Raw genomic sequence first — 27,706 nt, 5'->3', positions numbered from 1 at the left:
ATATGTTTCTGTACCTCACATGGATCCAGAGATCTCCCCAGTCATCCTCCCATTGCCCTGCTAGATTCTGTTCAGCCTGGCAGCTCAGGGGATGTGTCCTTTCTGCTGCAATTCTTTCCCTGTTACTGCCAAAGCTTCTAACAGAATACACAGGGATAATAAACACAGTGATGTCACAGTACAGGGATAATAAACACAGTGATGTCACAGTACAGGGATAATAAACACAGTGATGTCACAGTACAGGGATAATAAACACAGTGATGTCACAGTACAGGGACAATAAACTCAGTGATGTCACAGTACAGAGATAATAAACTCAGTGATGTCACAGTACAGGAACAATAAACTCAGTGATGTCACAGTACAGAGATAATAAACTCAGTGATGTCACAGTACAGGAACAATAAACTCAGTGATGTCACAGTACAGGGACAATAAACTCAGTGATGTCACAGTACAGGGATAATAAACGCAGTGATGTCACAGTACAAGGATAATAAACTACAGTGATGTCACAGTACAGGGATAATAAACACAGTGATGTCACAGTACAGGGATAATAAACACAGTGATGTCACAGTACAGGGATAATAAACATCAGTGATGTCACAGTACAGGGATAATAAACCACAGTGATGTCACAGTACCGGGATAATAAAACTCAGGTGATGTCCCAGTAAAAGGGGATAATAAACTCAGTGATGTCACAGTACAGGGATAATAAACACAGTGATGTCACATACAGGGATAGTATAAACACAGTTGATTGTCACAGTACAGGATAATAAACCACAGTGATGTCACAATACAGGGATATAAGCATTTAGTGATGTCACAAGTCCATGGTAATAAACACAGGGTGATGCACAGTACAGGGATTAATAAACACCCGTGATTGTCACAATACAGGGATAATAAGCATAGTGCTGTCACAAGTACAGGGATAATAAGCATAGTGATGTCACAGTACATGTAATAAAGCATCAGTGATGTCACAAGTACAGGACTAATAAAACACAGTTATGTCACAGTACCTGGATCATAACAGCATGTGATGGTCACCCCCAGTACAGGGATAATTAAGCACTAGTGATGTCACAGTACAGGGACTAATCTAACACACTGATGTCACAGTACAGGGATAATAAGACATTAGTGATGTCACAGTACAGGTATAATTAAGCATCGTGATGTCCACAGTCCAGGGTACACTAAACACAAGTGATGTCACAGTACAGGGATAATAAGCATAGTGATGTCACAGTACAGGGATAAGAAACACAGTGATGTCACAGTACAGAGATAATAAACACAGTGATGTCACAGTACAGAGATAATAAACACAGTGATATCACAGTACAGTGATAATAAACACAGTGATGTCACAGTACAGGGATAATAAACACAGTGATGTCACAGTACAGGGATAATAAACACAGTGATGTCACAGTACAGAGATAATAAACACAATGATGTCACAGTACAGGATAATAAACACAGTGATGTCACAGTACAGGGATAAGAAACATAGTGATGTCACAGTACAGGAATAAGAAACACAATGATGTCACAGTACAGGATAATAAACAGTGATGTCACAGTACAGAGATAATAAACACAGTGATGTCACAGTACAGGGATAATAAACACAGTGATGTCACAGTACAGGGTTAATAAACACAGTGATGTCACAGTACAGGATAATAAACACAGTGATGTCACTACAGGATAATAAACACAGTGATGTCACAGTACAGGGATAAGAAACATAGTGATGTCACAGTACAGGAATAAGAAAACAATGATGTCACAGTACAGGATAATAAACAGTGATGTCACAGTACAGAGATAATAAACACAGTGATGTCACAGTACAGGGATAATAAACACAGTGATGTCACAGTACAGGGATAATAAACAGTGATGTCACAGTACAGGGATAAGGTGCACCATATAACACTGAAATAACACACACAAAGGTCACCATATATATTGTGACATCTCAGCATAGGAATATAACCTAATGATGTCACATGCAGGAATAGTGTGCACATGACATCACAGCACAGGAATACTGCAGAATCTCCTGCTGGTGAGACGTAATAATGCACACGGCAAACGTAACCCTGGGACTTCATAAAAAAATCTTAAAATGGGGCCACTTTGAGTTTTCTCAAACCCTTCTGTTGTCCATAGTCTTCACTGTGCGCCTTTTATGTGGAAACGGGCCCCGTAGGTGTTTGGTCCCACAGCAGCCTCTATGCCTGCTACCCTGGTAGTTACGCCCGTCAGTAATAAGGGTTAATATAGATTGTAAACCTCTGTAAAATCTCCACGGGGGAGAGAATTGGAAGGGTTAACGTGCTGGTGAAGTTCTCTCTTGGCGGACTGCTTCCCATGAGACGACTGTCTGGCGGTGTAATGAATAGGGCGATACTGCTCGTTATCTGTGGATGCGGGCTGTCTGCATACTTGGCATGTTTTCTAGGAAACACAGATAATGGTGGCCGGAGAACATTTTGTTATATATGTGGAGAGGAAAAATAAAGTCCTGAGAACCGATCCTGGCAATGGTCTGCCCGGTACAACCTCTGGTGGCACACGTTTTCAGGTGAGACGGTGCCCCTGCCCTGTGCAGCGCCAGTCGGTCGAATCAAGGGTGCTTGCAGTCACTTTGTGCTGTCTGACGCCCGTCTTTAGCTTGCAAGGAGAGACAGCTCTTCCGCCCTGTCGTTACAGCGATCGGTGAGGTCATGTTTCCCACCACCACCGATTACAACTGATGCCAGAAGTTTTTGAAAAGCGCAGTTATAGGTATTTTCCTGGATTTTGAGATGATGGTCTCTCCTCGGGTTTGTCCATCAGTGGCTGACCCAGGGCTGAATGGGGCTGATCTGCTGTGAAGGGGGGCTCAGTCAGTTATCTTGCTGATTGATTGGTGGTTGTACTGGAAAATTCATATATATAATCTTCTCTAACCACAACCAGTCATATTTTTGAAAGGGCATCTGTCAGCAGTTTTGTCCCTATGACACTGGCTGACCTGTTACATGCGCGCTTGGCAGCTGATGGCATCTGTGTTGGTCCCATTTTCATATGTGCCCGCATTGCTGAGAAAAATCAAGTTTTAATATATGCAAATTTGCCTCTAGGAGCAATGGGGGCGTTGCCGTTACACCTACAGGCTCAGCTCTCTCTGCAACTGCTGCGCCCTCTGCACTTTGATAGACAGGACCAGGCAGTGAAAACCTCATCATGCCTGGTCCTGTCAATCAAAGTGCGCGTTGCAGAGAGAGCAGAGCCTCTAGGTGTAACGTTAACGCCCCCGTTGCTCCTAGAGGCTCATTTGCATATAATAAAACTTTTTTTTTCTCCACAATGCGGACACATATGAACATGGGACCAACACAGATGCCTTCAGCTGCCAAGTGCACATGTAACAGGTCATCCAGTGTCATAGGTACAAAACTGCCGACAGATGTCCTTTAACCTCTGAATATATAGGGGCACATTTATTAAAACGTAGATGCGGTCTTAATAAACCTCTAGGCTGGCATTGGTTACACCAAAGTTATGTAGAGGCGCCGGCTGCCGCTTCTAATTGTAAGCCAGCTTCCTAACTGTCTTACATTGAGACCATTTTCTACGCCTAAAACAAGCATAAAAAATAGTAAATGAGACCTTTGTGCCGCAAAAGAGTATTTCTGTTTAATAAATGACCCCCATGGTCTCCCCAGCGTGTGCCAACTTAGGGTACTTTCACACTTGCGTTTTTCTTTTCCGGCATAGAGTTCCGTCACAGGGGCTCTATACTGGAAAAGAACTGATCAGGCATATCCCCATGCATTCTGAATGGAGAGTAATCCGTTCAGTTTGCATCAGGATGTCTTCAGTTCAGTAGTTTTGACTGATCAGGCAAAAGAGAAAACCGCAGCATGCGACGGTTTTCTCTCCGGCGAAAAAAAAACTGAAGACTTGCCTGAACGCCGGATCCGGCATTTTTTCCCATAGGAATGTATTAGCGCCGGATCCGGCATTCAGAATACCGGAATGCCGGATCCGTCGTTCCGGCATGCGCTGATCGGTAAAAATGAGAAAAATGTACAAGACTGATCCGTCGGTCCGCATGACAAGCGGAGAGATCGGATCCGTCCTTGCAATGCATTTGTGAGACGGATCCGCATCCGGATCCGTCTCACAAATGCTTTCAGTCAGTGGCAGATCGGCGGATCCGGCGGCCAGTTCCGACGACGGAACTGCCCGCCGGATCACACTGCCGCAAGTGTGAAAGTAGCCTAGAAGTTTCTTGTCTAGGGTCAAGCTCCGCATACATATGCGCTCCTATGGCTGGCTACACACATCCAGATTTCGGACAATTGTTCCAGACCCACCACAGGTTTAATGACCCAAACTCACTGGATCATAAATCCCTCTGATGCCGTGAGTTTAGGTCATTAAACTTGTGGCGGTCCAGGCCACACGTCCAAAATGCAGACTCCAGACCTGCCAGCGTTACGCAATTTTTTAAGAGGGTGCAAATCCATGGCCGACTGGATGAATTTTGCTGCGGGTTCACACACTGATTTAGTCTCATTCATTGCGGCTTATCTGCTCTTTCCCATTCACCGCTGCTGTCGCCATCCGCAAGAATTTCCGCAGGTGTAAAATGTCGCATATGACAGTAGCAGCAGAATCTCATCTGCACACTGCAGCAAAAGATCTGTGCAGAATCTGCATGGAAATTGACCTGCGGTGTGGATTTTAAAGCAGATTTTCGCTGCGGATTTCACCGTTTGCATGTAATGCGGAGATTGAAATCCATGGCAAATCCACAGATCAGACCGATACAAATTTACACGTAGTTTCTCTGGATTTGATGTTTTTTTTTTATTTTGCTGCAGCCATGTGGACGTACACTTAGGGTCCCTTTTAGTCTTTAATGATATTTACTAAAAGTGTGTTGTGCAGCTACCCCTTTAAATGCAAGTTATTTCCAGTTAAATTAGTACAGGACCCCCTCCAAATTTACCCATGAAGCACTGGCAGCATTAACTGGTTTCTGACTGTTATTTTGGCAGTGTGAGGTATCTATTACCTGGGCCGGCGCAGTGTCCCCATTGTCCAGCAGAAGGCGCTGCTGCACCTTGCCAGTAATTGCACTGGGGAAGCATGAAGTTGCTGGAAGGCTCTCGTACCTGGAGTTTCTGTAGCTTCTTAATGGGCCAGTCCAGGCCTGACTCGTTTCAATCTTAAGTGTAATGGTTTGACTGGATTACAGCCTGTCATTACTTGTATTCTTTCTGCTCAATTTAGATTAGAGATTGTGGCTGAGCATGCCAACATACTGATCTCATTACTCGGGAAGGGTCTTTTCCTTTGAAAAGAGAGTAGTTTTGTCTCCCTGCGGTGCTCACGCCAGCAAATTGATATCTTATGTACGTACATTTCTGCCATTGTGACAGCTTCTCCAAGCACGACCACGTTTAAAAAATGTTTTATCCCCCCCAAGAATATAGTAACGATGTACCCAAGGAGGAGCTCACAGCCCAGATGTAGATTCCAGCGGACGACGAGTGGATCTTGCGCGTCACGGGTTTGTTATGGAAATGTAGCAAAGCCGAGTTTGTCATCCAGCACAGCTCCCTCATCTGTGGTTTTACATAGGACTGCAGCTAAGGCCTATTGCCTTACCTTAAAGGTTTTTTTCTAATATAAAGTAGCTATGGCTGCCACATTTGGTCAGTCCCTGCCGCTCCTGTGATATGTGGCTATAAAAATATGACTGCCACTATGGGCCGTACTTAAAGGGGTATTATGATCATCATATCATATAACAATCTCTAGAACCAGCCCTGCACCTCACATGGGTCCAGAGATCTCTCCATTAATTTCTTCAGTTGTTCTGCTAGATTTATTTCAGGCTGGCAGATCAGGGGGTGTGTCCCTTTCCTGCAGCTCTCTCTCTCTATAACAGCTAAGGGGGTGTGTCCTTTCTCTGCAGCTCTCTTTCTATAACAGCTCAGGGGGGGGTGTCCTTTCTCCTGCAACTCTCTCTCTATAACAGCTCAGGTGGGGTGTCCTTTCTCTGCAGCTCTCTCTCTCTCTCTCTATAACAGCTCAGGGGGGGGGGGGGTGTCCTTTCTCTGCAGCTCTCTCTCTCTATAACAGCTCAGTGGCCATGTTCTTTCTTCTGCAACCCTCCCTATCACAGCTCAGGATAAGTGTCATTTCTGCCACATCTCTTCCCCCTATAAATGCCACGGGTGGTGACAGTTGAAAATTTAAACTGAGCACGTGCGACCACCTCAGTGATAGGATCACGAAATAGGGAAAACAAAAAACTGCAGGTGGCGCTATACAGATACATTTTATTGAATAGCTCAGCGGCTGTGCTACATTTTTGATTACATGCAATTACAAAAGTATTCAGATCCAGGTGCTGGTTTGAAATATGTAGTGTGTTTTTAATGGCAGAACCCCTTGGCAGATCTGTGTGGCCGTTCTGTCCTATTCCCGTACATATTGCGGACGAGCATAGTCCTTTCTGTTGATGGGAGTGACAAAAAATGCGGGATGCACACTTAAAGATCTGTATCCTGTGCATCCGTTGTTTGCGGACTCCGTTCCAGACACTCCCGTGTCCTTATTCTTGAGATCAGTGAGGGTTTTATGGGTTGCACACTCACCGATTCTCACCTTCACTTGGTAATACTCCCTTCCTAGACACAGGTTCCCTTTAATTAGAGTCCGACTTCCGCCCTTTTTGGAAGTGACACCTACTTTGCGCTGGATACATGGCGTGGTGTTGGATCCCGGTAGACCTGGCCTCTCCAAAGCCTGTTCTCTGCTCTTGACCTTTGTCCACCCGTTGGTTGTCATTTGTGAAGCCCCCCCTGGGGGGTTTAAAGCTTTTCAATCCACAGGGCTAATGATGGCATGAAGCAGTAATGGACGGGTTTGAGTCACCAAGAAGTGGAGAATAAACACTCCTTACAAAAGCAGCCAGACGTGAACCCAGCCATGATTTATGTCCCCGGCAGCCGAGGCCTCGGCTTAATCCTCGCTCTGCACACACATCCATCAGCGTGTTTTCATTCCTCGGCCACTTTTCCCCTCCTTGTATTTGTTATGCCCTCTTACGCCTAAAAATTGTCCTGCATTGTGCGTGTAAGAGGCGCTCACCCCCTCGTCTGCCCACGACATTAATAATCATTTTACGCCGTGACTTGCCGTTCCTGTCGCGCTCATTGTTTCGGGCGGGCTGCCGGAAGCTTCTGCAGGCCTCATTTAAGTTCTTTCACGTTCTGTGTGCAGAGTTCAAAGGTTTATTGTGCGGGCTTCACCTCCGTTATTTACATGTGCAGGTAAATATGGACTTATGGGGACATTGTGAGAGTTTCTGGGACTGGTTCAGACACGCACGCTGCTAAACGGGTGACTTCTAATGGGACAGTCTCACACCTCTGAAGCGGAATGACGGGAGTGACAGTGTGTGAACTGTGCGCCCTATTCTGCATTATTGGCGTGACGGACACGGGGGAGTCCAGGCTGCCTTACCTGAAGCAAAGTAAATTCGGAAGTAACATCCCTGCCCTGAAACAGCTTAGATGAAGAATCCACCACACTCTTCCATTCAAAAAAGACGTGTAGTCTTTATCAAGCAGTGAGGGAATTAGAACATAGGGTACCTTAAAGGGCACCTGCCATCAACTTTATGCTACCCATACTAATGGCAGAATAAAGTAGACACAGGTGAGTTGATTTCAGTTGTCTGTCATTTATAAGTTAAAAGTAAGTGGTGGTCGAGAACCAACATCACAATCATTGCAGACCGGACCTGGAGAGTCCCTGGAGAAGAGTCCTGGTTATTCATGAAGTCCTGCTCTCCCTGCCCATCTGCTGATGGCTGACAGTCTTCTACCTAGTTTTCTCCCTTTCTCTCTAGGAGAGAGCTGCCAATAATCAGCAGATGGGACGAGAGAGCAGGAGATTATAATAACCAGGACTCTTCTCAGGTAGATGTGACTCTTTTCCAAGCCTGGTCTGCAATGACTATGATGCTGGTTCTCAGCGACCACTGACTTTTAGCTGATGTGTGACACACCGCTGACATCAGCATTTCTGTCACTACTTCATACCGCCCTCAGTGAGATCAGCATAAAGTTGATGACAGGTTCCCTTTACATAGAAGCCTAATTTGTGGGTTTAATTAGGGAACATCCCCTTTTGTGGGCGTGTACAAATACCCTAAGGCGCTAATACAATATTAGATAAATAACAATGCAGCAAAGACAGTATAGTAAATAGTCAAGTGATGCATGTGACTTACAAATAAAGCGGCTCTACGCGAGTCCATAGTATCCTCAGTATAGGCATGAAATAACACCAATGTCCAATCAACTCTCTATGACGTGTTATCTTCCTATTGGACGCGGCGGGCGCTCACTAAACTTCACTTCATGCGCAGTCTCATTCTGAGAACGCTGGACACTGGCGTGATTTCATGCCTATACTGAGGATACTATGGACTCACGTGGAGCCACTTTATTTGTAAGTCTCACATGCATCACTTTACTATTTACTATACTGTCTTTGCTGCACTGTTTTTTAGCTAATATTGTATTGGCACCATATGATGATGTTTGTACACGCCCCCACAAAAAGGGATGGTCCTAATTATACCCACAAATTAGGCTTCTATTTAAGGTACCCTATGCTCCAATTCCCTCACTGCTTGATGAAGACTACATGTTGAAATGATGCAATGTACTGTATGCTGTCTATTGCATAAAATAAGATTTTTTTTTTGGAATGGAAGAGTGCTGTGGATTCCTGACCTAATCTGATACTACCTGGGACCCTTAAAGTGGACCTGTCGCCACTCCTGACCTGCCTGTTTTAATAGCTACATGCATTCCCCATGTAATAACAATTCTGGAGCCTCTAGTCTTATGGCTCTATGTTGTGCCATTCCTTTATTATTTCTACTAGAAGTTATAAATGACTTTAAGTCTGGATCCTCATCCGCATGCACCTTTTTGGACCTATTTCCAGCTGTCCAGTGGAATCTTTTACCCAATAGGTGGGTTGTAGTGCTGCTTATCTTCTGTTACAATTGCCCTGCAACAGCGCCACTCTTGTCCACTGGCTATTATTCATATTGCGGCTAATCCCCATTCAAGTGAATAAAAGACATGGTGAGTTTTTCCAAACCCAGACAGTCCGTACAACATGGTGTAATGCAGATTTCACTGTGTGTTCCCATTCACAGGCATAGGAAAATTTGTGTCCCAGTGCGGAGGAAGAACACAACGATTAGCCCCATTGAATGAAAATGTGTAGATTCACATTAGTTCAAAGTATAAATCCACCTCAGATATTTGAGACTGACCCTCAGATTTCTGCGGTGGATTTGTAATTTGCACAACATGGATCAGCACGTTTTGATTTAGTGGGGTTAGCTGTAATGTGAAAATATACATCAAGATTTTAATCCAAAGGATAAATCGGCTCTTGTCCCATCTCAACATTTATGACCACCTCCTATCTGCAGAACAGGGCCCTCCAAAGTGAGGAGAGAGCAGCTGCGCATGCGCGGCTACCCGACATTCACTGATAAGGCAGACCCATAGCAGTGAACGCCGTTTGTTGCACAGTTTGCTCTCCATTTACTGCTATGCATGCTCGTTCAGCAATTTTTGGAATTACTATAGCAGTGAATGGAGAGGACTCTGTGCATGCGCTGTGTGTCTCCTCCACTTTGCATGCCCTGTTCTGGAGGTAAGTGGGAGGTGGGATCCACACCTATCTGACATTTATGGCATATCCCAATGATAAGCCATCAGTGTCTGAGAGGAGACAATTCCTTTAAAGGGCTATACACATAATATGCCATCACTTTATGATCCTCGCTGGTTTAGTAATACTCCTAATTGTTCCCTGCACAGCGGCTTCAGACATGAACATCTTCTATCATGTAGGGACACCCCAACTCTGAAATGAGAAATGGCGCTAGACCTTTGTCAGCTGTTCTGTGTCATTCACAGTAAGCCGTCTTCTCGCCTGACGTTCAGGATGACGCGGTGTCCAATTCAGTGGTGTACAGCAAGGAAAGGTGCTAAGTCCTGTTTCTCCGAAAATCTGGGGAAAAGTGGGTTTGGCAAGACCAGACACTGGTGAAGACGGCTTCACACATCTCCCTGCTGGTTGCTGACGAAAAAGAAATCTGCTTGAAATGTGCTGAGCCGCCATTATTTTCTTGCAATATTTTCACTACTTTCCCACGGCTCAAATAACCTGGAGAGGAGAGAGATGGGAGAGCGCGGAGAGGAGAGAGATGGGAGAGCGCGGAGGGGAGAGAGAGATGGGAGAGCGCGGAGGGGAGAGAGAGATGGGAGAGCGCGGAGGGGAGAGAGAGAGATGGGAGAGCGCGGAGGGGAGAGAGAGAGATGGGAGAGCGCGGGAAGGGGAGGTAGAGAGAGATGGGAGAGCGCGGAGGTGAGAGAGAGATGGGAGAGCGCGGAGGGGAGAGAGAGATGGTGAGAGCGCGGAGGGGAGAGAGAGATGGGAGAGCGCGGAGGGGAGATGAGAGATGGGAGAGCGCGGAGGGGAGAGAGAGATGGGAGAGCGCGGAGGGGAGAGACGAGATGGGAGAGCGCGGAGGGGAGAGAGATGAGAGCGAGATGGGAGAGCGCGGAGGGAGAGAGAGATGGGAGGAGCGCGGAGGGGGAGAGGAGATGGGAGAGCGCGGAGGGGAGATAGATGGGAGGAGGCGGGGGGAGCGAGATTGGAGAGCTCGGAGGGGAGAGAGATGGGAGATCGCGGGAGGGGAGAGAGATGTGAGGACGCGAGGGGACTGAGATGGTATGAGCGCGGAGGGGAGAGAGAGGGAGAGCGCGGATGGGAGAGAGATGGGACGAGCGCGGAGGGGAGAGAGATGGAGAGCGCGCGGAGGGGAGAGAGATGGCGATCGAGCGCGGAGGGAGAGAGAGATGGGATGGAGCGCGGAGGGGAGAGAGATGGGAGAGCGCGGAGGGGAGAGAGATGGAGAGCGCGGAGGGGAGAGAGATGGAGAGCGCGGGAGGGGAGAGAGATGGGATGAGCGCGGGGAGGGGAGAGGGCGGGGAGATCGCGGAGGGGGAGGGAGGGAGAGCGCGGAGGGGAGAGGCGAGGGGAGAGCGCGGAGGGGAGAGCGCGGAGGGGATGAGAGGCGGAGGGGAGAGCGCGGAGGGGAGAGCGCGAGGGGAGAGCGCGGAGGGGAGAGCGGAGGGGAGAGCGCGGAGGGGAGAGCGGAGGGGAGAGCGCGGAGGGGAGAGCGGGAGGGGAGAGCGCGGAGGGGAGAGCGCGGAGGGGAGAGGGAGGGGAGAGCGCGGAGGGGGGAGAGAGAGGGAGGGGAGAGCGCGGAGAGGAGCAGAAGTCTGCATTCACAGTCATCTTATGTAGTGGGGGAGGGGCAAGCCTTGTATCTAATGCTCTTTACAGGTACCCTTTAGTACAATGGTAATGTGAAGATCACATGTAACATAATGAGCTCCCCTACTCAGGACCGCCCTTCATGAGCGCCCGCAGAGGGTTCAGTGCCACCATGTTTTGCGTTGGTAATGGCAGCCGGAGTGATCAGCTGGTCGCTGACTTCAATCTGAGATGAGATTATCCATGTCAAGTCTCGAAGCTCCAAGCCTGTTGGATATTTAGCTGTAAACAGCAAGCGGTTTTTCTAGCATGCGACTACGACTCATGACGTCGGCAGCTCTAATGGATGTCGCAAATCCTAAATCGCACGCATTTCACAGTCAGATCACAATCGCGTGATGTCAAAGCCACAGACAAATGGTGTAACTCTCTGTGCTGGGAGACCTGATGCCTCGTTACCAAAGCCTCCACAGGCTCTTAGGCATCTGTCAGCAGATTTGTACCAATACACTGGCTGACCTGTTACATGTGCACTTGACGCCTGTGTTGGTCCCTTGTTCACATGTGCCCGCATTGCTGAGAACAATGAGGTTTTATTATATGCAAATGAGCCTCTAGGAGCAACAGGGGCGTTGCCGTTACACCTAGAGTCTCTGATCTCTCTGCAACTGCCGCTACCCTCTGCACCTTAATTGACGCCCATGTAGTGAAAACATTATACCGCCTGGCCCTGTCAATGTGCAGAGAGAGCAGAGCCTCTAGGTGTAACGGGAACACCCCCATTGCTCCTAGAAGCTCATTTGCATATAGTAAAACTTCATTTTACTTAGCAATGCGGACACATATGAACATGCGACCAACACAGATGCCCTTTAATGGGCTTTCCAGATTCAAAATATTGATGGACATGGTAGGCCTTCAATATCAGATAGGCGACCCTCGGCCTATTCTTTTATTGCAAATGCAGACGTATTGTGCAATGTTTGGGCTTATTGCTGATTTCAGGTTAATATGTCTCATTACATTTCTCAGAAATATTGAAATTTGAGACTTTTTTTTTTTTTTTTATTACCGTGAAGTTTTAACCCCCCTCTCTGCCCAGCCAACATCCTGTGTTTTCTGTGTCTCTGCTCGCTCAGCTCCCTACTGACGCTGTGCTGATTGTAAGTCGGTACCAAGCTGGCACAGGCTCTTGTGTTTCTTACACATTCTGTACAGCCCAAGCGTTTCAGATAAAGGACTCGGTGTCTGAATTCTCTTCGGATGAACGGAGTACGACATGGCATTACAGAGGACAATTGGCCGCCTGTAAAGGGCAGAGACAGCATGGCTGACTCGTAAATGTTCTGCCTGATTAGGATGTAAAAAAATGTATTTATTTTTTTGGAAGTGAAAGCTTAGGGATCGTTGCCCAGCACAGCGTATCCATTGTCATCATCCGCTTCTGTAGCAGCAAATTTAACCCAGCACTTGGCATCCTCATAAATATGTAAAAGACAGACGTCTGTTGGCGGCATTAGACTCCCGGTGACCCAGTTGTGCCCTCAGAAATCTTCTAAGCTGATCAGCCTCGTAAGGTGGCACTGTCTGCTGCTGCGGACCATTCTGTGCCAGCCAAGGAGATGAGACGAGAAGCGGCTCCCCCTCCCTGGATAAACACAGTTTAGAGGGCTTACTCCGAAGAATTAGGCAGTCGCGCGTGGAAAATTGGAGCGTCTACAAACTTGTGCCATTCCCTTTGCTTTGATCTGGGGCTGGTGTGCCCTGCCCAAACTTGCTGCAGCGAGCAAAGGGGTGCTATTGTTTCCACTTGCTGCTGTTTTGTGCTCTCCTCCACCCTGTGTCCTGGGTAAGGCCTTTTGCGCGCAACCATTTTCATTTTGCTAATTGGTATGTCCTGCCCTATGTTAGAAATGCCTATTCTTGTCCGCAACATGAACACCATTAGGACATGGTCCAATTATTATTATTTTTATTTTTTATTGAAATGAATGGGTGGGCTTCCAATCCGCAAAATATGCAGATCGGATGTGGCCCTAAACTACGGTCGTGTGCAAGAGGCCTAAAAGAGTCTCCCACTCTGAAAGGCTATGGAAGGTCATACATAAAGCATAGGGGCGGACTGTGTACTTAAAGTGGCCCTGGAAAAAAATAATAATAACTAAAAGTGGCCCCAGTCATAGGCAAGTACAAATTGACATGGTGTGGCGCCACAAGTAGGCGGAGACCGCAGTACCATAGTGCAGCATAAAATACCGCTCCAGCAGAACCAAATACCACAGGGCTGCATAAAATACCGCTCTATCACCATACTGTGGACTGTGATGCAGACAAATTCAGGAGGGCACCTGGATGCTGGCTAGGTATAGAAGTACCTGATGCTCCTACATTAATGCTGAGATCATCAGAACGTTATGTACCCTGCCAGGGGCTGTAGGATGGGCTTGAGCGGCCTCCTGGGCATCGGCACTTCTTAAAATTTCCGTGTAGCGTTTATGGCCAGTCAGACCCTGACAGAGCACCGTTCGCAGTATTGGCACACTATTAAAGGGGGACTCCAGTAAGTAGTGATGGTAACCCCTGCTGATGAGTAATGCACGTTGTATCAGCTGATGGTAGGAGTGGGGGAAGGGAAGTAACAACTGGTCTGAGCACGTCTAGAGCCATTCAACGACTGACCTATGTTACTATGAAATCACCCCCCCCCCCCCCAATAAATTAGAATATGAATGGGGTGATAAGTGTGCAGTGCCACCAGTTGAGGCATATCCTGTGCCACAGGGGTATCAGGGATGATATCGATACGTGCGGCAGATGACCCGGCATGCTCTGTGGTAAGTCTTGAGTCTGTGCTAGGGACTGGGGGGCAGAAATGCTGGTGGTACACCATTGCTACCTATTTCTATCACTTTTTGGCAGGTGACTAGTCTGGTCCCACAGAAGAAGAGGAGTTACTGTGTTGTCACCGAAGTCCTCCTGCACCTGTTGCTAGGCAACTTCTAAACCAACTTTGATTTGCTGCCTAGGTGATAAGGAGGACAAGAGCAAAAAATGTTACATTGTTGCAAAATACATTACATTATGTATCATAATTGAAAAATTCAGCCTGGCATGCAGGGTTAAAGCTGCTGTACATCTGCTGGTGCCACCATGATGGAAGCAATCTCGGTGCCATGGTATGGTTGTGTTCTGCAAGGCAGGAGTGTGTATACGGGTGCATACTTTATGTGCAACATTAGCAAGGGTCCTGATAGTGTTTGTGTTTTTAGTAGAGTTCCCCTTTAATTAATGGTTTGCATAGAATATGTTGATGGCGAATACTTCTGTCTGCGAGGTGCGATCTCCGGCGTGGTTCAGCCCCTCCGATTCATGACCCTTTCTCAGGGAGAACTGTGCATTTCTCAGAACCCCTCTAACATTTGACGGTTCTTGTTTTGTTGCTGTTCGGTAAATGGCGCTGTCATCGAGTTTTTGGGGTCTAATGGCAGAATGACTGCAGATACAGTTACAGGACTAGAAAACAGGAAGGAGGCGGCAGCGATTCTACCCACTTGTCTGCAGATTTTTAATAGGAGGTAATTCAGTGGTGAGACACACTGGTTAAACATTTCTCAATTGTGTCACATGCTGTCTGCGGCCTGCGCAGCGTTAACCGTTTGCTGCTCTGTTTTCTCAGTGCTCCTCTGCAATGTGTCCTGCTACAGACGTCATGCCTTAGAGGTAGATAACACAGGGGTGCTTGTAGAACTACAGTTACCAGTATGCCTTCTGTGGACTTTTCCAGCATGAGATTGCAGGCCGAAAATCCTGTGGCAAATTTTACAGTACCAGCAAAGTGTGTGAGATTTTACAAAATCTCATCTACAAGCTGCAAAAAAATAAAAAATAAAATAGACAGCGGAAATTGTGCTGAGGTGCAGATGTAAAGGGATTTTCCGGTAATATGATATTGATAGGATCGGTCAAAGATATCAGATTGGTGGGGGTCTGACTGCAGGCACCCTCGCCGATCAGCTGTTTAAAGAGGCCACGGTGCTCCGTTGATTACCTGTCATCCAAGAAGAGGGAGGGCCTTTTCCCCATATCGCCCGCTCAGGATAAGCAACTTTCTAATGAGACTTCATTAAAAATTTCACCTAACCCTTCAACTACAACTCCCACAATGCCCTGCTGTAGGCTGATACCTGTAGGCTGTTCAGGCATGCTGGGAGTTGTAGTTTTGCAACAGCTAGAGGGCCGCAGTTTGAGGATGCCTGCCTTAGCTGATTGTCTTGCTGCTTGTGACATAGACCCTGTAGATCTCTTCTCCAGGCTGCGTTGGCTCTTTCTGCTTTCAAACTCTTCCATCAGTGTTAGAGACAGCAGCAGGGAGGGGGAGGAAGCTTTATGTCTCAGATCAGTGTGTGGAGCGGGGTAAAGCATCCAAGTTATCAAGGAGGGCAGATCACAAACTGTGTAGATAGAAAGGAAAACCATATACAAGACGGAGGAGCATGTTTTCAACTGTGTATGAATATGAAGAGAAAAATAGCACCCATGACAGATTCTGCAGGGGTGGGGGTAAACTGAATACTCCTGAGCATCAATGTTTGTCAGCATAAGTATACATATACATACAGATCCCTTATAGGCTGTAGAATGGGAAATCAGTCCAAGAATGTAGCTGTGCTGATACATGAGAGCTAGTGAAGGCAGCAGCATCCTGAGCACACGGGTCTCACATCCAGCATGTTCTGTATTACTGGGGGGATACATTCACATGACAAAATTCTGAAACTAGGAGCAGTTCATAAAATGAATATATGGGGTTTTGCAAATTAAGCAATGAAGCATTTATCATACAGCCATAGGATAGGTGATCACTGTGGGTCAGAAGGCTCCATTGAAACAGGAGACTCGAAAGTGAGCATTGAAGGTAGGTGGGTGTGTGGGAGGCTTATTTTATTGAGGTAAGCTAAAATCCACTTTCCGCTACCCTCCAAATACTAAGGAAGCTACTCCCTGTCAGCCTCACCCCTCGGCTGGGATGAGGCAGCGGATCTGGCTATAAAGCCTTGGATGTCTCATTATAAACCATGGTGGTGCGGTGCAGCCAGTCATTGTTCCCATGGACAGCTCTACTATGGGGAATATATGTTTTCAATATTTTTTTGCAATTAACCATTTTTCAGTGAATGGATTCTTGCGGTTTGACAAAACATTTTCCAAACTTTTAGAACATTGTTTTCAGGCATCTCCAAACAGATCATTTGTGAGGCCACATATTACTTCTGGAAAAGTGCCTGACGTTATTGCTCATGGCTGTGCTCATTTTCTTCTGATTCAAAATTCATTTACATTGAGAGTGTCCCTTTTAACTAATAATAATCACCATAGCATAAGAAGGATTATTATTATTTTTTTATTTTTTTAGACCATAGATATTGGTTCTGGTCCATAGCTTCTGTGACTTCTACATGGATCATGCTTCTAACTGCATGGTATGTAGGCATAAACCCCAGAGCTCAGCCGTATACATTGTCCTGTCACTGTACTGAACGTGTTACTTACCATAATAGTATACCTGCCTGGCCTGGTCTTGAGCAAAGTGCTGCAGCGCCTCCACAGGGGAATTTGAACATTATACAGTCAGGTCCATAAATATTGGGACATCGACACAATTCTAACATTTTTGGCTCTATACACCACCACAATGGATATGAAATTAAACAAACAAGATGTGCTTTAAGTAACTGCTGACTGTCAGCTTTAGTCCTCATGCACACGACCGTTGTTGTGTTCCGTTCCACAAAATGGGGTTCCGTTGTTATGTGATCCGTTTCAGTTTTTGTTTCCGTGTGTCTTCCTTTATTTTTGGAGGATCACCAGACATGAAGGAAAGTAAAAAAAAAAGTCTGTCAAGTTTGCCATGCAAATCTTGTGTGCCTCCGTGTTTTTTTAACAGACCCATTGACTTGAATGGTTCCGCAAACCGTGAAAAAAAATAGGACAGGTTATATTTTTTTGACGGACTAAAACCACGGATCACGGACGCGGATGACAAACGGTGCATTAGCCAAGTTTTCAACAGACCCATTGAAAGTCAATGGGTCCACAGAAAATCATGAAAAACGGAACAACGGACACGGAATGAAACAACGGTCGTGTGCATTCAGCCTTAATTTGAGGGTATTTACATCCAAATCAGGTGAACGGTGTAGGAGTTACAACAGTTTGCATATGTGCCTCCCACTTGTCAAGGGACCAAAAGTCATAGGGACAATTGGCTTCTCGGCTGTTCCATGGCCAGGTGTGTGTTATTCCCTCATTATCCCAATTACAATGAGCAGATAAAAGGTCCAGAGGTCATTTCCAGTCTGCTATTTGCATTTGGAATCTGTTGAGGTCAACTCTCAAGATGAGATCCAAAGAGCTGTCACTATCAGTGAAGCAAGCCATCATTAGGCTGAAAAAACAAACCCATCAGAGAGATAGCAAAAACATCAGGCGCGGCCAAAACAACTGTTTGGAACATTCTTAATAAGAAGGAACGCACTGGTGAGATCAGCAACACCAAAAGACCCGGAAGACCACGGAAAACCACTGTGGTGGATGACCGAAGAATTCTTTCCCTGGTGAAGAAAACACCCTTCACAACAGTTGGCCAGATCAAGAACACTCTCCAGGAGGTAGGTGTATGTGTGTCAAAGTCAGCAATCAAGAGAAGACTTCACCAGAGTGAATACAGAGGGTTCACCACAAGATGGAAACCATTGGTGAGCCTCAAAAACAGGAAGGCCAGATTAGAGTTTGCCAAACGACATCTAGAAAAGCCTTCACAGTTCTGGAACAACATCCTATGGACAGATGAGACCAAGATCAACTTGTACCAGAGTGATGGGAAGAGAAGAGTATGGAGAAGGAAAGGAACTGCTCATGATCCTAAGCATACCACCTCATCAGTGAAGCATGGTGGTGGTAGTGTCATGGCGTGGGCATGTATGGCTGCCAATGGAACTGGTTCTCTTGTATTTATTGATGATGTGACTGCTGACAAAAGCAGCAGGATGAATTCTGAAGTGTTTCGGGCAATATTATCTGCTCATATTCAGCCAAATGCTTCAGAACTTATTGGACGGCGCTTCACAGTGCAGATGGACAATGACCCAAAGCATACTGCAAAAGCAACCAAAGAGTTTTTTAGGGGAAAGAAGTGGAATGTTATGCAATGGCCAAGTCAATCATCTGACCTGAATCCGATTGAGCTGCATTTCACTTGCTGAAGACAAAACTGGAAAATGCCCCAAGAACAAGCAGGAACTGAAGACAGTTGCAGTAGAGGCCTGGCAGAGCATCACCAGGAATGAAACCCAGCGTCTGGTGATGTCTATGCGTTCCAGACTTCAGGCTCTAATTGACTGCAAAGGATTTGCAACTAAGTAGTAAAAAGTGAAAGTTTGATTTATGATTATTCTGTCCCATTACTTTTGGTCCCTTAACAAGTGGGAGGCACATATGCAAACTGTTGTAATTCCTGCACCGTTCACCAGATTTGGATGTAAATACCCTCAAATTAAAGCTGACAGTCTGCAGTTAAAGCGCATGTTGTTCGTTTCATTTCAAATCCATTGTGGGGTGTATAGAGCCAAAAATGTTAGAATTGTGTCGATGTCCCAATATTTATGGACCTGGCTGTATATGAATGAAGGGCTGCCATGTAGTGCATCTACTGCTGTGCATTGTATAGTGGTTGTGCTTGGTACTGCAGCTCAGTCCTATTCACTCGAATGGCCCTGAATTCACAAAGGCCTTGTGTCCAATGGATGTCACGCCACAGTATTAGGGAGATGCCATGGCTGTAAGGTAAACTACGGAGGTTACCGTCCGGAACCACAGCCAGAATCTCTAACACTGCTACCAATTTGTCTTCACCAATCAATCGGGTTAGTAGAATCTAAAGCTACCCCTTGTCGGTCACCAGAGCCTGTTGCAAAGCCAGATGACTTGGCTGCTTAGAACCCAGGTTACTTCTGTATAGAAAAGTAGCAGAATATGGGTGCGAGTTCACAGGTAGCAGGCCAAAAGTGAAACGGAAGAGTAGTCAGCTAGTCAGGGTCAAAACCAGGAGAGTAAGTAAAAGCCAAATCAGTAGACAAGGGGTTAATCAGACAAAGTCGGTACACGGAGGAAATCGAAGCAAGAATAGGGGACGAGCACCAAGCACAGATGGAGAAAAAGAGCCAGGACACATACAAAATCACAGGCAGTGGCTGATTTAAATCCTCTGCCTAGCCCCCTAATTGGAGGACATGCCAGTGGCCCGATTGACTTGGTGTCCCACAGGCCGACCAGTTAGGCCGTGCGCCTCTCCAGATCTCCCCTGGGGTGGCGGCTGCTGAGCAGAGAGACAGACCCCTCCGGATCGTATAAGTACATGATGGTGGCTCTCACTAACTCTTCTAAAATAAACTAGATCCTCCATATTCACATAGATAAAAGGATGGACCCAAAGGGAAGAAAGCCCACATGTCATGTGTGCAGGAAAGATGCCTGCAGGTTTATGATTCACCGGAGGATAAATGGGTCATAGTCCTTATTGGATTGTCACTTAATTTTTTTATTGTATATTTATGATTATTGCACCGCCTAAATTGGAGCAATATGAGATGCAAGAAGCGGATTTCCTAGTCTGCGATCATTTCACCACTGTCGCCCTCATGTAGTTAATAGTATCTTTATACTGCTTGAAGATCATTAAACTTCTTGGTCTCGGTTTATCCTTTGGACTCCAGAGCCACGAGGTCAGTGACACACTGGAGCGTCATTGCTTTGCTGATACAGACTCGGCCACCATGCCAAGTGGAAGATCTGCTATTGCAAGCGCATTTTGTTTCCTGGTCATGTATTCCATGGCCAAGGGCCCTCCACCCGGGGCCAAATGCTTGAGGCAGAATGCAGTCACTGACATCATCCAGCTCCATAGTAAGCACAGAGCGGCTGTCATATAATCAGTCTGTATAGATCAAAGCAGAAAGCTACATACAGCAGCCAGCTATATACAGCTCATATGTAGAGTCCTGCCAGCAGAGGGCACAACACATGAGTACTTACCTCTTCCCTCCCTTTCCCCTATGTTTCGCTCTTTCCTTTCCTCTCTGTTAGTTCTCCTTTTTTCTCTCTCTCGCAATTTCTCCTTTCCTCTCTCCTTGCATTCTATCATTACCTCTGTGTCAAGTTCTCTCCTTTCCTGTCTCTTGCGTTCACTCCACTGTTTTGCACTGTCTCATTCCCTTTCTCTTACACTCTCTCTCTTTTCCTCTTTGTTGCGCTCTCTCCTTTCCTCCATGTTGCGCGCTCTCTCTCCTTTCCTCCATGTTGCGCGCTCTCTCTCCTTTCCTCCATGTTGCGCGCTCTCTCTCCTTTCCTCCATGTTGCGCGCTCTCTCTCCTTTCCTCCATGTTGCGCGCTCTCTCTCCTTTCCTCCATGTTGCGCGCGCTCTCTCTCCTTTCCTCCATGTTGCGCGCTCTCTCCTTTCCTCCATGTTGCGCTCTCTCCTTTCCTCCATGTTGCGCTCTCTCCCCTTTCCTCCATGTTGCGCTCTCTCCTTTCCTCCATGTTGTGCTCTCTCTCCTTTCCTCCATGTTGTGCTCTCTCCCCTTTCCTCCATGTTGCGCTCTCTCTCTCCTTTCCTCCATGTTGTGCTCTCTCCCCTTTCCTCCATGTTGCGCTCTCTCTCTCCTTTCCTCCATGTTGCGCGCTCTCTCTCCTTTCCTCCATGTTGCGCGCTCTCTCTCCTTTCCTCCATGTTGCGCGCTCTCTCTCCTTTCCTCCATGTTGCGCGCTCTCTCTCCTTTCCTCCATGTTGCGCGCTCTCTCTCCTTTCCTCCATGTTGCGCGCGCTCTCTCTCCTTTCCTCCATGTTGCGCGCTCTCTCTCCTTTCTTCTTTGTTGCGCGCTCTCTCCTTTCCTCTTTGTTGCGCTCTCTCTCCTTTCCTCCATGTTGCGCGCTCTCTCTCCTTTCCTCCATGTTGCGCGCTCTCTCCTTTCTTCTTTGTTGCGCGCTCTCTCCTTTCCTCTTTGTTGCGCGCTCTCTCCTTTCCTCTTTGTTGCGCTCTCTCTCCTTTCCTCTTTGTTGCACTTTCTCCTTTTCTCTCACTTTCTATGGACAGATGACGGTGACCCTGTGTATATTTGTGTTATTAAGGAAAGTATTATCGTGCAGTGCATTAGGCGGCGTTCACACCAGTGCTACCAGTTTCCATTGGTCTGGTCCGTTAGAGGAACAGAACAATGAAGATAACGGAAGTGTTGGCTCCAGCACATGATTAAACTGAACGGAGCTGAATAGACGTGGTTGACTACAATGGGGTCCATTCGGATTCCGGCCAGGGCCACACTTTTTCACTCCACATAGTCATGCTTAGGCTACTTTCACACTTGCGTTCGGGGCTCCGCTTGTGAGTTCCGTTTGAAGGCTCTCACAAGTGGCCCCGAACGGATCCGTCCAGCCCTAATGCATTCTGAGTGGATGCGGATCCGCTCAGAATGCTCCAGTCTGGCACCGTTTGTCCTCCGCTCAGCAGGCGGACACCTGAACCCTGCTTGCAGCGTTCGGATGTCCGCCTGGCCGTGCAGAGGCAAACGGATCCGTCCAGACTTACAATGTAAGTCAATGGGGACGGATCCGTTTGAAGTTGACACAGTATGGCTCAATTTTCAAACGGATCCGTCCCCCATTGACTTTCAATGTAAAGTCAAAACGGATCAGTTTGCACTATCATGAACAAAAAAAAATTATAATTTTTTTGTTCATGGTAATGCAAACGGATCCGTTCTGAACGGATCTATGCGTTTGCATTGTAGGTGCGGATCCGTCTGTGCAGATACCAGACGGATCCGCACCTAAACGCAGGTGTGAAAGTAGCCTTAGAGGGCCATCTCGTCTTTTTTATGGAATCTGCGATGCAGGACCAGAATGGAGCCTCGAACACAGATGTGAACGAGCCCTTGTGTGCAGTACAGCAGGATTTATTTTATTGTGGTGTTGATTACGGATGATCTTCATGAAAAGAGCGAGCAGAATATTTAAGACTTCCTAGGTTACCAAGTTCTCCTCTGCTGTTTCATCTGAAATGTGACTCTCTTCATGACTGGTTGTTTGGGATGGGACTCTTCCAAACCACACTCATCCCGTTCCCTGGAGTATGTACACAGCTCCCCGCCAGACCCCGCTCTACTGCTGACCGCTTGGCCCATAGCCGCTATAGAGCGCTCAGCACATTTTATGCTGGTTTATACCTCTGGGTTAACCCTTTGCTAACCTGAAACCCTGGTACCAGGGTAACCAGAACCATTTCCTCTTTTTTTTTTTTTTTTTTTTTTTTTTTTTTTTTTTTACTGGAAGGGTACATTCAATACTTTTTGGGAAAATGTTTGCTGGCATATGGATATTTTAGGTGCCAGTTGGAACCGAAGTGCACATAAGAAGAGTGTCATATAGTGAAATAATATGTAAACCATTGCAACCATCGAGGACCAAAAATAAAAGGTGTTTTCCCAGAATCAGCTTTTTTTTTTTTTTTTATATAGAAACTTATACCTAAGTATTCAGCTTAGAATGGGTTATTCTTAAAATAAATTTTTCACCAGAAAATGACCTATTGTTTAAATCAAGTTGTTGTGTTTAAAGATTTTTTGTTAGACTTTTTGGTGGTGTTTTTTTTTTTTGTTTGTTTTTTATTTTCACTATAGTTAAATAAAAATCCTAAAATGATGTAGTTTCCACACTCACCACTAGGCCTAAAAGATATCAAGTTGTCCAGCTACATGGTCCATAAACACGATGGACAGGAGGGGGACCCCGTTGACTTCTATAGGAGAGAAGTGACCTGTGCAGAGGTCAGGAGGGAGTAGATAAGCTGTGAAGTCACCTATTGGGAACAGTGGATCCTGTGTAATCTGTACAGAGATTTGGGGGGTACTATCTCTCCTTGAAGGAGAGTTCCTTAATAGGTGTGAGGAGTACATGCTGCTCTGGAATTCTGGGAAGAAAGGGACGCAAATGAGCTCTTAACAAGCTCTGCCTCTGATGCCACCAGATGTAGGGCAGCGATCCTATAAGTCAATGTTTGACCCTTTGAATAGGCCTTAGACATGTCCTTGATAATAAATAAGCCAGCGCCCTTATCTGCAGACAGCTGTTTCGGGGTGATTGCCGCTCATCAGTGCAGGTCAGAGAGTACTGGCTTAACTGGGTGAGAGGCCTGAGTCAGGATTTGGGGGATACGATCTCTCCTTGGCGAGAGCGCATCTGTACAGTGCTGATATCATTGTAATCCTGACTGTGATAATGAGATGACTGCTGAAAAGTCTCTGGTATAAAACAGGAAATCATGACCTATTGTTAGGCCTAGTGGCCAGTGTGAATATTGCATGATTATATACATTCTTTTTTAATGTAGATAGAGACATGGAAAGTAGTGTTGAGCGAAGTCACTTCGTTCAACATTTTAGAATAATACTCTGCTTCGGTACTAGTTGGAACCAGTATTAGAATGTATCGGAGCCCATACATTCTAATACTGTACAGTATTATACCGAAGTTTTGAATGGATGAAGCTCCCTTCGCTCAAAACTAATGGAAACTTAAAAAAAAAAAAAAAAAAAAAGTTTCACATTAAAAACGCCATTTAAACAATAGGTAGATTTTTATTTAATTTGCTTCAAATGGGTTGTCTGAGGTAATGAAAGATTAAACTAAAGCCCCCATCTGCTGTAAAAAATAAATAAATAAAAACGATGTACTCGCCCACTCATCTCTTGCTGCAGTGCCAGTCGCTGCGCCACCGAGGACATTGATTGGTTGCAGCGGTCATGTACCAGATACCTGCTGCGGCTGCAGCCGTCACATTCCGTATCACTGCTGCAGTTGGTACACACAGTGAAAGAAGGACTGGACCGGCTGCGCAGAGGCCGGTGCTGAAGCAACAGGGTGCGTATGTCATTTTATTTAGCATTATTTTAATTATCTTGGACAATCCCTTTAAGTTTTATTCTCTTGCTGTTCCCCGGTCCATCCGCACATGGTAAGTTGGGCAGCAATACAGAGTCGATGGTCGGCTATGTCAGCCAACAGTTATCTAATGTGCTTAAAGGGGTTGGCATCTTTTTGCACTAACGCATAATGGCCTAAGAAACCGCTACATCACTATAGGACCTACATTGACGTGCATGGAGAAGCCCCCACTCCCAGTGCCCATGGGGACAGATGTAAACGAGCCGAGGCATCTATAGCTTTCCAAAGATGGTGGCGGTATTTTCCACGGCACAGACCTTGAAAATGGTCAGCACAGACATCTGTAGCTGCGCCTGCCCTGGACACTTTCACGGTCTGGCAGAAGATACAGCCACCATCTCAGGGGAAGCTTATGGGCCTCATCCTTTTTGGATCAGTTCCCGTGGGCAGCAGGAGCTTCTCCGTGAACGCTAATCTATACCCTCAAGAGATGTAGCCATTTCTTATGTCCTGCACATGGGTATGTGGCATTATGCAGAATCCAGACAACCCCTTTTAATCTGTGGAATTTCATCTCATCTACTCTGAAAGCTAAATGGAATCTAGTATGTTTTTTTATATTTTTTTATGCAGCTTTTGGTGAAAATAGCCCAAAGTTCCTGAAAATGGTGTGGAATATGAAATCCTGCATCTGATCCTAAATTCATGAGCACAATTGCAGCATCATCCCACCAATTGGCTGCTCCTTGCATGTCCGCCCCGGGGAAGCTGGCCGTTTTGTATTCCATGTGATCCCACCATACATGGTCCCCAGCCGACGGTACAGGAAAAGTTGCCATCTAGTCATAGCCTTAAAGCCCATCTGTCAGCAGATTTGTACCTATGACACCGGCTGACCTGTTACTTGTGCACTTGGCAGCTGAAAACATCTGTGTTGGTCCCATGTTCACATGTGCCCGCATTGCTGAGAAAAATTATGTTTTAATATATGCAAATGAGCCTCTAGGAGCAATGGGGGCGTGGCCGTTACACCTAGAGGCTCTGCTCTCTCTGCAGTAGCCGCACCCTCTGTACTTTGATTCACAGGGCCAGGCATGGTGATGTTTTCACTGCCTGGCCCTCATGTTTTCACTGCCTGGCCCTGTCAATCTAAGTGGAGAAAGCGCTGCAGTTTCAGAGAGAGCAGAGCCTCTAGGTGTATCGGCAACGCCCCCGTTGCTCCTAGAGGCTCATTTGCATATATATATAAAAAAATATATATATTCTAAGCAATGTGGGCACATATGAACATGAGATCCACACAGATGCCTTCAGCTGCCAAGTGCACATGTACCAGGTCACCCAGTGTCATAGGGACAAATCTGCTGACAGACGCCCTTTAAAGGGATTGTATAAAAGGGAAGAAATCTACTTGATCCCCTGACTCCGCATTAGGTTCAGTATTGCACCTCAGCTCGTTTCAAGTTAATGCAATACCTGGCGCAGCCTGTAGACTGGAGTGGCGCTGTGACTTTTAGTTTTTTAGTCTCCTACAACCCTTTTAAGCGCCCATTGTGCTCTGTATGAACAGGGAAGCCATTGCAGATGGATGCTCTTTCCGCCTGCTTTAACTCTCTGCAGGTAGAGCCTGGCATTGAACGCTCGGGGTAATTGCATGGTTGTGCATGCTCTTTCTCAAAGCTATGAATTGAAAATGTCTCCGACTCTCATGAAATGCGGCTTTAATGTTCTGCCTGTGCCAATTACCAGCATCTGAGGGTTTCAGACACAAGAACCTCTTTCATTGTTAAAAATAACATGATCCGATTTCTCAAAGGAAAATTTACCTTGTTTTCCCCTCCCTCCCTCTCTCTCTCGTTCCCCCTTGTCTTTCAGTTCTGCCTGCCGCCACTTGCGGAGATACTTATATGTACTGGACAAAATGTATTTTCCTCCCTCTCACTGCTCCACGCTGCAGCATTGCTTCACGAGCCTCAGTGACAACGGAGAGGAGCTGTTGTCTTTAACTTGCTCTCATATTCTCCGGTCCTATGCCTCCAGGTTATTAATCTCTGCTCGCTGTCTGCATGCTGCATGCTCCTGTGTACCGTCCGTGTCCGCTACCTGTGTCGTGGGTGCATGGCAACTTTTAACGTGTCGGCTTTTATCATCCGGCAGTGGGATGGATGGATACAGAACATTTGCAGTTCCCCATCGGTACAACTATACCACTTGTAGCTAAGATATCCTGCAGAATGATACACGTGATTTATACGGAGAGGCACCAGGCTTTAGGAATTTACTTCAGGGATGCAAGAAAACCGGTATACTCCATATAAACCTGAGCCACTGTGCCCATCCATTACATATGTTGTACTGATCCTGAGTTATATCTTGTATTATATATACTCCAGAGCTGCACTCACTATTCTGCTAATGAAGTCACTATGTACATACATTACTTATCCAGTACTGATCCCAAGTTACATCCTGTATTATCCTCCAGAGCTGCACTCACTATTCTGCTGGTGGAGTCACTCTGTACATACTGGATATAACTCAGAATCAGTACAGTATAAATAAAGTAATGTATGTACACAGTAACTCCACCAGCAGAATAGTGAGCGCAGCTCTAGAGTATATATTATGCAAGATATAACTCAGGATCAGTACAGGATAAGTAATGTAATGTATGTACACAGTGACTGCACCAGCAGAATAGTGAGTACAGCTCTGGAGTATAATACAGGATGTAACTCAGGATCAGTACAGGATAAGTAATGTAATGTATGTACACAGTGACTGCACCAGCAGAATAGTGAGTGCAGCTCTGGAGTATAATACAGGATGTAACTCAGGATCAGTACAGGATAAGTAATGTATGTACACAGTGACTCTACTAGCAGAATAGTGAGTGCAGCTCTGGAGTACATACCAGTTGTAACTTGGGATCAGTACTAGATAAAAGTGACTCAGCTTTAAAGCCTATAGACATTTTGAGAGCATTTTTTTGTTATTGCATTCTTCTTATCTGGGGCTAAAATAATTTTCCCAATTGGTCTTTAGTAAAAACATTTACGCAGTTTTCCCCTCCAGCTTTCAGTTTCGCTGCAGACTGGTTCCTCTTCTCAGTGAATCCTTTAGAGCTGTCAGCGAGGCTCCATCTGTAGCCATGATCTCCAGTCTCTTCACCGCTTATAAGCTCTCATTTAAGCTAATTTCTAATCGGTTTGACTGGTGCCCTTGTTGGGAGACTTCCCATCCCTTTGTTAGGGGGTCTTAGAGGGGTCTATTTGGAGCTTGTGCTGCCAGTGGGG

The 27,706-nt window shown here is 46.2% G+C and overlaps 1 protein-coding gene across 1 annotated transcript in view; it reads left to right on the top strand.

Annotated features, from left to right (window-relative positions):
• Positions 1-26,631, top strand: part of LOC122930003 (dymeclin-like) — a 178,179-nt gene extending 151,548 nt beyond the window's left edge. The window contains exons 14-15 of the mRNA XM_044283446.1: positions 26,286-26,450; positions 26,568-26,631. Of these exons, the coding sequence (XP_044139381.1) occupies positions 26,286-26,450; positions 26,568-26,631 (229 nt within the window). The remainder of the gene's footprint in view (positions 1-26,285; positions 26,451-26,567) is intronic.
• The last annotated feature ends 1,075 nt before the right edge of the window (positions 26,632-27,706 follow it).

Source organism: Bufo gargarizans, chromosome 1 (genome assembly GCF_014858855.1).
Source record: "Bufo gargarizans isolate SCDJY-AF-19 chromosome 1, ASM1485885v1, whole genome shotgun sequence".
In the NCBI taxonomy this organism is placed as follows: Eukaryota; Metazoa; Chordata; class Amphibia; order Anura; family Bufonidae; genus Bufo; species Bufo gargarizans.
This window is presented reverse-complemented; position numbering and strand designations above follow the sequence as displayed.